The sequence below is a fragment of the Ursus maritimus genome, unplaced genomic scaffold, assembly GCF_017311325.1.
Source record: "Ursus maritimus isolate PB19 unplaced genomic scaffold, ASM1731132v1 scaffold_23, whole genome shotgun sequence".
Taxonomy (NCBI): domain Eukaryota; kingdom Metazoa; phylum Chordata; class Mammalia; order Carnivora; family Ursidae; genus Ursus; species Ursus maritimus.
Window position 1 is genome coordinate 32,764,092 of NW_024424786.1, and position 10,466 is coordinate 32,774,557.

General features: G+C 37.3%; 1 protein-coding gene across 1 annotated transcript; it reads left to right on the forward strand.

The window, feature by feature from the left end:
• Positions 1-1,796: 1,796 nt before the first annotated feature.
• LOC103666034 (olfactory receptor 4C46-like) lies at positions 1,797-2,726 on the forward strand. Its single transcript, XM_008694066.2, has one exon. It carries the CDS (start codon positions 1,797-1,799, stop codon positions 2,724-2,726), a length of 930 nt encoding a protein of 309 aa, XP_008692288.2.
• Positions 2,727-10,466: the final 7,740 nt, after the last annotated feature.

Here is a 10,466-nt window from a genome sequence, read left to right on the forward strand (position 1 = left end):
GAGAATTCTTTCTGGTAACAAAGGCCACAGATAATTGAGTCTGTATGCCTTCTTTTAAAGTAAAATTGGAGAGGATTCTTAACTTCTTTCACAGTTAAATTATTGCCTAACTATCACTCAAAATGTCAAAAATTCCTGTATCCTAGGTGCCTACACAGTTACAGAATAGATGAAAATCCTCTGTGTGCACACCACGGTGGCGATACGTTCCAATAGGTTTCCTTACACAGCTCTCATAAAAGCCTTTGATATGGATATTATTAATTTTGCCTTATAGATGAGGAAATAAGGATGTAATGTGCTAGAAAGGTACTCCAGATAAAAGAAGATGCAAGTGGAAACATCAGAATTCTACCTGGTCTTTATGATTTTCAAACCAAAACACTTAACCACAGTGGAAATCCTTTTCAACATCTAACAGATAGTTAGCTTTGGAGATAGATTGTAGGAAGGAGAACTAGGTCTGAGGGAGAAATCAAGATGAAAAGATCTTTCAATGAATACACTACCACATTTTATTTGATAACTGGGTGTTCAAATATGTGTGTGTGTGTGTGTGTGTGTCTCCTAATGAAATTGTGTTATATACACTTGCCTCCAAAGTAGCAATAAAGCAATTATAATTATTATGGTCATAAAAAGGTTACTGGTTATATGTTGTTAAGTATAACAATATAGGGCATGGGTAAGAATTTGGAGGAAAAACATGAACAAGTATAATTAACTAATCTTGATTCTGCCCTTACATAGCATCTTGGTCTTGGCAGGATCTTTAACTTTTCTATGTTTCTATTACATAATGTATAAAATAAGTATAAAAACAATAGCCGGAATTATTTTACAGAATTGCAATGGGGATTAAATCAGCACATGTCTGCAAAAACACTCAGAGTCACTAAATGTTCAATTTTAGTAAATATTGCTATTGTTATTCTCACCATCAACTGAAGTCTCTGACACTGTTTTCTCATCTCAAACTGGATGGAATAATACCAAACACACAGGATGTTATCAGTATTTAAGGAGATCCTATCTACACATTTGGTATTATGCCATGAACATAGTAATCAATTATTAAAGTCTATATGTATGTGTGTGCATATATATAATTAGCAAATATACGATTATTGTATTTAGACAATAAACATTGTGAATTATTTTTATAGTAGCTTTTGTATACTTTCTTTACATACCTACCACCAATGCCTGTTACTCCTATGTAAACTATTATAATCTCTTAACTGAGGTTTCTGTCTCTGGCTTCCAACCCCTTGCGGAACCTCACCCCACTTCATCCAAGACACATGAAGATCTTTATTAAAATTATATCCCTTATTCCCCTTTCCTCAAATTATTCTTCCATTTTCCACCTATATTCTCACTGTCTTCACATGTTTTCCCCTTTCCTAAGGATAGAGGGAAAATTCCTTAACCTCGCATTCATGGCTTTTACCTCATAAACTACCTCCCCTTTCTTACTTAGCGACCACTATGTGTACAATCTACTACTTCATGTTAGGCTTAGTCACCACACATGATGAAATGTGCACAGACGATCTCCTGCCTGTGTGCTTACAAAGTTCCTGCTGTCCATACTCAACAGAAACTTCACCAAGGAGATAAATCAAAAAATCTTAAAGAACTTATTTTCTATCTCAGAAAATCTCATAGAATCCACAAATCATTAGAATCTAGGTATTTATTTTTAACAACATGAGCAAGCTTAATAAATTCAAGGTCATATTAATCAAAAGTAATTTTTTTTCAGGTAATGCAATTAATCATAATATGAAATAATGGTGAATAGGAACAACGTGACAGAGTTTGTTCTACTGGGGCTCACAGAGAATCCAAAAATGCAGAAAATCATATTTGTTGTGTTTTTGGTGGTTTACATCCTCTCTGTGGTAGGAAATACGCTCACTGTGGTCACTATCACTGCCAGCCCATTATCAGGGTCCCCCATGTACTATTTCCTGGCCTATCTCTCCTTCATTGATGCCTGCTATTCTTCCATCAATACCCCTAAACTGATCGTAGATTCACTCCGTGAGAAGAAAACCACCACATTCAATGCATGTATGACCCAAATTTTCGGGGAACATTTCTTTGGAGGTGCTGATGTCATCCTGATTACTGTGATGGCCTATGACCGCTATGTGGCCATCTGCAAGCCATTGCACTACATGACCATCATGAATCGGCAGGTGTGTGGGCTGCTAACGGGAGTGGTGTGGGTGGGAGGCTGTCTTCATGCAACCATACAGATCCTCTTTATCATCCCATTACCCTTCTGTGGCCCTAACGTCATAGATCACTTTATGTGTGATCTGAACCCTTTGCTCAATCTTGTCTGCACTGACACCCACAGTCTAGGGCTCTTCGTTGCTGCCAACAGTGGTTTCATCTGTTTGTTAAACTTTCTTCTCTTGATCATCTCCTATGTGGTCATTCTGCACTCACTAAGGAACCACAGCTTAGAGGCAAAGCGCAAAGCCCTCTCCACCTGTGTCTCCCACATCACGGTGGTCATTCTATTCTTTGTGCCCTGTATATTTGTGTACATGAGACCCGCAACTACTTTATCTATTGATAAAGCAGTTGCTGTGTTCTACACTATGATAACACCCATGTTAAACCCCTTAATCTATACCTTGAGAAATGACCAGATGAAAAATGCCATTAGGAAATTGTGTAGTAGGAAAGTTATTTCAGGTGAGAAATAAATACGCCTGAAGCTCAACATCGATGCAATGGAAGAAAAGTGAAAAGGACATTTTGAAATTTCTCTGAGAGGAATACCTACCAGATAAATAAAAAGTAAATTATTACAAATGATAACTTCTGAACTGAGTGGAGCAGAAATGTGCACAAAAAAGGAAAAAGCTAACCACAGGATATATTCATATGTGTCCTATATATTCATATTCTCTATGAATATTCACTATCTGTAAATTCTAAATTTGAACATATTTTATTTGGAATTCTGCTCATTTTTATACACCAGTGTTGATGAGAACATGTTGCCTATAAAATTATGGTATGAAACTATAGGGCTATAAAAGCAAAGAGCCATTAACCTCTGAGGGTAACAAAGATTACCCAAGTTTCCCAATTTCCCTGTAGACTTCAGAGTCATTTTGTATTGTTCTTGTCACCCACCTTAGGCTGCTAACCCATCAGAAAGAATGATAACTCAAATAAATGAACATCTTATTATTTGAGAGGAATTTCTCTTTATTAAATAAAATCACACTCCATAGAATATTTGACTACTTGTTAAAAATAGTTTCTACAAGGCAGCAATGTCTGGGGTACAATAATATTTCAATGAGTGAATAATGGTATGAAGGAAGGTGAATGAAGTCAAGAAAATGTAGAGCAAAGAAATAATAGTAGAGACAAGGGACTTCTTCCTACTTTTATCTGATTCAGACAGATTTCTAGCTAGATCTCTTTCAGAAAACACAATTTGTTTTAACTCCTGATTAAACTATGTATTTAGAAAGACTGAAACTGAGATTCTCAATGAAGGAGCAAAAAACTTACCTTGATATTCTCCCTCCTCTCAGCAAGATTTCATCATCATATGAATGTGAGCTGTTCATGCCATTTTTCTCTGTTAATTAGATTACTCCTAGGTAACATTTCATTATGAAAAGCTTTTATAAAAAAATATGTGGTTCCGTCTGCACACAAAACAACTTCAGGATATATATATATATATGAGATATTATATATATATATATGATATACATATATATATATGATATTATATCCCCCATTCATTAATCAATACATATTTCTAGACAAAAAATATATCAGACACATTGATGGCTGCTGGGCCTTCAGTGGTGAATAGAGTGGAACAAGAGTCTTGCCATCAGAAAGCTTCAGATCCACTGAGAGACACCCAAAGGGGAGCAGAATATGATAAGACCATGTTATAATGAGAAGGTAGTGGCAGCACAAGGTGCAATGAGTACATGTTTGAGGGACACACAACAAAGACCAAGGGATGAGGAAAACTTCCTAGATGAAAACAGATCAAAAAGGGGCACAAAGGATGAATGGGAATCACCAGAGTGAATAGGCATGTGTTAGGGTGAGAATATTCCTAGGAGAGGATGCATAACAAAGACCAGGGGGTGAAAAAAAGTATGTCCCAAACCTGATCATTTCAATATGGTTGTGGCTATTGGCTCATCTGTTCATCCAATAATTCATTGAGCCCCTACCGTGTGTTGGGTTACAACACTGAGTTCATAAAAGTCTCCTTAGAATGACATGAAACTAGAAAGTTAATGACAGGGAAGATCAAGAATGTCATAATTTTGATAGAGCTGAATGCCACGTATCATGGGGAACACACTGAAAGGGTCTTCCGTATCTTTTCATGGCCTGTAGCTCATTACTCTCGGCACTGATTTATACTCGACTGTCTGTTTATCTAACGTAACCTACTGAAGGATGTCTTGGCTGTTTCCAATTGTACAGACAATTATGAATAAAGGTGCTGTTAAACATGTGTGTGCAGGTTTTTTTTGTGGACATAAGTTTTCAACTCCTTTGGGTAAATGCTAAGGAGCGAGATTGCTAAATTGTTTAGTTTTGTAAGAAACTGACAAACTGTCTTCCTAAATGGCTGCACCATATTGCTTTCCCACCAGCAATAATTGAGAGTTCCTCTTGCTCCTCATCCTCACCAGCATTTGTTGGTAACGGTGTCCCATATTTTGGCCGTCCTAATAGGTGCATTGTAGTAATACCACCTTTGAGTCATTTCCTTATCCAAAATGTGCAGATTAATTAACTCAAGAAGGCTCATGGACTTGAAGCCAATTGGTACAAATCTCACAATTAAAATATGACAGGTTCAGAATCTATGCCATGTTTGACCTGATATAAAGATACTGAGTCCCATCCATCATCGTGAATGCTAAGATCAAAAAAGTGTCCTTTGGTCAACTCATAATGAATTCTACATGCAACACTGTTCTTACCTAGAGTTTGATTATTCTAACTGCAATGAGACATTTCCCACAGTTTCTGAGGAGTGAAAATGGAATCAGAATTGTCTGTTAGAATGCTGTTTCCTTCATTCTTCAGGCATAAGGACTCACATTTTACAAGTAGACCCTTTACAGTTAGAGAAAAATGTGACTGCCAGATTTCTGGGTGGGAAGCAGTGACGTAGCAGACACGTGCTCCCACACAATAAGGTAGCAAGGATGCAAAACAGAGAATCGTCTCTGAAGAGACTGGACAGTTACTAAGGGAAGAAGACGTAGAGGGAATGTGATTTAAAATGGGGGTAAACTCAGCCGAGGTGAGCGGCAACAACTACATTTACCGTGAGAACTGTCATTTCTGGGTACAGGATGGAACTGAGGATCCAAGTTTTACACACACTGACAGCTACTGCTGGGACATAAAGGAATCCGCAGAGCTTTGGTCAGAGATCTAGGGAATCTCGAGGACACATCCGTTTTTCCCTTGATTCATTTGTGAAACCACATAGCAGAACCAGGAGAGAAACAGACTTTTTAAAACACTACTTTTAAAAGACAATATCATCTTCTTCCTTTACCAGACTGTTTGAGAGGTTTATCACATTGTATTATTGGTAGTTTGTTCCTCTTTAGTAAGAATAGTATTGCACAGTACGGCTCTACCACATCTTGTATACTTCTTCACTAGCTGATGGACCTTTGAATTGTGTCCATGTAAGGGCCAGAGTGAATGATGCTGCTGTGAACATTCATGGACCAGCGTTTGTGTGGACACAGATGATCATTTCTCTTGGGTGGATACCTAAGAGTGGAATTGTTGAGTTATATGTTACGTGTATGGTAGCATTTTAAGAAACTGCCAGTGTGTTTTCAAAAGTGGTGATGCTGTGTTACATTCCCACCGGCAATGTATGAGAGTTCCCGTTTCCCCACAACGTCAACGATAATTGGCATTTTCATTCCTTTTTAAAATTAATTTATTATTTATTTATGTATAAGTGATGTTTTGGGCATTGTTACAATTAGGGTTTTTTTTTTTTTTCTTCAAGTTTTTATTTTAATTCCAGTTAGCATACACGTAATATTAGTTTTGGGTGTAGAATTTATTTATTTTTCTGTTTATGTATTTATTTTTGTTTGTTTACTTCATATTTTTATTTAAATTCCCATTAGTTAGCATACAGTGTAATGTTAGTTTCAGGTGTAGAATGTCACTGTAGAATGCAGAACACTGAAGTTCAATACCTGCTATTTTGGTTAAGCTCAAGGGTGGTTACAATGAGATGGTAACAAATCATCTATCGATCTGATAATGTATTTTGTGTTTTAAACAAGCTAGGGATTTACCTCTAAGCATTGGTATAATTTTTTGGTAAATAGTATTTGTATTAATTTTATTTTTAATTATTCTCTAATTTCTGTTATGATTTATTTTCACTTACTTTTTATTAAAAATATTTCTGAATTAGCATATATTTGAAATTGAAAATTACCCATTTATTATTGTTTCGTACCTTAACTGCATTGTCATTAGATGAGTTGCTCTGAGTGGCTTTGATAATTTGACACTTGTTGAGAATAAATTTGTGGCATGAAATAGGTTGAATTATTTTAAATAACTCATATTCACTCAACAGCTGATGAGTGTAGTATTTTTTAAATATCCATAGTTAGCTGCCTATTATTAGTATCAAATCCTCTATATTCTTCTATCTCTATACACTTTCAGATTTGTGAATGTTTCAGTGTCGCAAATTCTATCGATATTGAATGATTTTAAGAACTGATAATGGCTCTTGGTGAAATTCTGTTTTTTAAATACATATAATAACAAAAGAGTATCAAGTATATATGTATAATCTCGGTGCTTCCAACACGACTGCATTTTGAGCAGCTGGGTGGCTCAGTTGGTTAAGTGTCTGCGTTCAGCTCAGGTCATGATCCCAGGGTCCTGGGATCCAGCCTGACGTAGGGCTGCCCACTCTGCGGGGAGCCTGCTTCTGCCTCTCTCTCTGCCTGCCATTCACTTGTGCTCTTTTTCTCTGTCTTTCAAATAAATAAATAAAATAAATTAAAAAAATAAAATAAGACAATTACTGAATTTCAACTGCTCTTTTTCATGCTCTTGGTTTCAATTTTCATGCACCTTACAAGCTGGTGCATCTTTTGCAAAAAGAACATATCAATAGATCATGTACAGTCAACAAAAAACATGTTTCAAAATATCCAGAGCACCTGTACTCACAATATTCTTGCCTGAATGTCTAGCAACAAGAGAATGGATCGATTGTCCCATATCCATGCAGTGAGATACCCCACATCGAAGAAAATAATCAGGAAATAGAGAAAACATAAAGAATGAATCTCATGAACATACTAATGAGAAAAACGACACTGAAGAGTATAATCTGCATGACTGATTTTCTACAGGTTTAAACACTAAGGATATTTCATCAGTTTTATAGACGAGGATAGTGATTACTTTCCGAAGGAGGTGACTTTAAGGAAGTAGGAAGAGGACTTCAGGTGTGCTGGTGATTTGTGACTTTTACTCTGATTGCCGATTACATGATATTGCTCATTTTATTGATGTACCCTTCTTACGCATGAAGATGATCTCTCTTCTAGTAACAAAATTGGTCATTTTAAGCACATGCCCTTTCAGTCTTTAGACTGACATGTTTTGTGATGTTCTTTCAGAAGATGAATTCAAGTCTTGCAATAGATTTGCTCCTTTATTAGTAGCTGCTGAAAAGGTCATTTGTCTAATTTCTCCTTTTTATAAAAACTCTACTTAATGTTTTCTCCCTCACTATTTTTCCTGCTATCCATGCTTCTTTGCACAGTGCCTGCTGAATGCTTGTAGCTCCTGCATCGCATGTGTCTAATCTAAAACTCCTGCAGGGGCACCTGGGTGGTTCGTCAGTTGAACCCCTGCCTCCAGCTCAAGTCATAATCCGTGGGTCCTGGGATCAAGCCCAGTGTCTGGCTCCCTGCTCAACGGAGAGTCTGCTACTCCCCCATTCCCTCTGCCCCCCTTCCTGTGCGTGCTCTCTCTCTCAAATAATAAATACAATCATAAATAAATGAATAAATAAATAAAACTCTTTCAATATTGTAACTTTCCTCCTTCTCATAAAATTCCACTATCCGGTCCCTTCTCTTGTCATAATGGCTCTATTTCTTAGGAGATCTTATTTTTTAAATGCTATGAAACATGACCAAAAGGTTTTACATTAAAGTTGCAAGGTTTTAATGTATTATCTATTCTCACTAGAATATCGTTTTTAGAAGACTCTTCATTTAGTTACAAGATTACTTCCTTTAGGTATTGTGCTGCCATGTATTTTGTGATTAATAAGCTTTATTTTTTAGAACAGTATTACCTTCTTACCAAATAGAGAGGAAATACAGAGATTCCATAAACCCCCTGTCCCCCTCGCTGGGACAACCTCTCCCTCTAGAGTTCTCCCTGTGTCACAATCAAGTGAACCTACAGGGACACATCATGATCACCTAAAACTCAGTTTACATCAGGCTTCACCCTTGGAGTTGTACCTTCTGTGGGTTCTGACATGTATGATAACACTCTCCAACATCCAGGGACATACAGAACAGATTCCCGACCCTAAAATCCTCTGTGCTCCACCTCTTCCTCCCTCTCCTCCCTAATCTTCGGCATCCAGGGACTGATCTTTTGCTGTTTCCATAGTTTTACCTTTTCCAGAATGTCATACATACATAGATGGCCGCCAACTTACAATGGTTTGACTTGTACTTTTCCAACTTTACAATGGTGTAAAAGTGATATACATGCAGTGGAAACTGTATCTTGAATTTTGAATTTGGGTCTTTTCCTGGGCTACTGATATGCAGTACAATCTTCTCTTGTGATGCTGGGCAGGGGCAGTGAGGTGCAGCTCCCAGTCAGCCAAGCAATCACGAGGGTCAATGATCAATACACTTAGAACCCTCTGTACCCGTATAGCCATTCCATTTTTTTACATGCAATACAGTATTTAATAAGTTACATGAGATATGCAATGCTTTCTTACAAAATAGGCCTTGTATTCGATGACTTTGCCCAACTGCAGGCCAAAAATTGTATGTGTTCTGAGCACAGTTATGGTAGGCTAGGCTAAGCTTTGACTTTTGGTAGACTGGGTGTATTTCATGCATTTTTGACTTAAGATATTTTCAACTTATAGGGAACGGGGTGGCTCAGTCAGTTAGGCAGCTGCCTTTGGCTAAGGTCATGATCCCAGTGTCCTGGGATCAAGTTCCACATCCAGTTGCAGGCTCAGCGGGAAGTCTGCTTTTCCTTCTCCCACTGCCCCACCACAGTGCTCATGATCTTTCTCATTCCTTCTCTCTCTCATACACACCCCTTGATCACAAATAAATAATAAAATCTATAAAAAATATAAAAAATAAAACTCTTAAAAAAGATATTCTCAACTTATAATGGGTTTATTAGGACATAGTTCCCTTCTAAGTCAAGAAAGACCTGTAGTTGAAAGCATACAAAAAGGAGCCCCTTCACATTGGCTTCTCACTCTGAAACACGCATTTATGTTTCCTAAATATATTTTCTTACCTTAATAGTTCAGCTCTTTTTAGTGCTGAACAATATTCCATTCCCCAGATGTACAATAGTTTGTTTATTTGTTTATTCACCTACTATAGGGCATCTTGGTGGCTTCCAAGGTTCGGAAGGTTTGTAATTATGAATAAATCTGCCATAAATAACCATGTGCAACCAACATGCATTAGTGCTTTCATTTACTTTGTGGTTAAGTCACACCTTATTCTCTTTTGATAGTTCGTTCTCTCTCTCTCTCTCTCTCTCTCTCAGTGTGTGTCATTGCAGTAAGAAAAGTCTTTGGCTGTGGATCCAAGGACTAATTATTTGGTGATCAATTTTAGGCAGGTAGGGGTGAACAACACATATATTTTAATATCTGGTTCTTTAACTTTATGGGAAATGATACTAAACTCCGTCCAATAGGTGGGATGTCAGGAAGTGAGTTTCAGCTTTCTGAATTGTAGATACTCACTCTGCCTTCACTATTTATTATTATTGATTTCAATGGGACACCAGGAGAGTTGACCCCCAGGAACCACTTTAAAACAGATTCTGCTTGGGGCACCAGGGTGGCTAAGTCGGTTAAGAGACAGCTTTTGGCTCGGGTTGTGATGCCAGGGTCCTGGAATGGAGCCCTGCATCAGGATCCCTGCTCAACGGAGAGTCTGCTTCTCCCTTTCAATGTATACTCTGGCTCTCCTGCCGCCTGCTCCTGCTCGTGCTCACTCATGTGCTCTCTCTCTCTCTCTCTCTCTCTCAAGAAAATAAATTAAATATTAAAAAAAATAAAACAGATTCTACTCTAAATATTTATTCATTTGCACAACTGATTTCTGTATGAACTAAGGGATATATATATATATATATAT

What these genes read in the sequence shown, in the direction of transcription:
- LOC103666034 (XM_008694066.2), top strand. Translation starts at nt 1,797, where the DNA reads ATGGTGAATAGGAACAACGTGACAGAGTTTGTTCTACTGGGGCTCACA.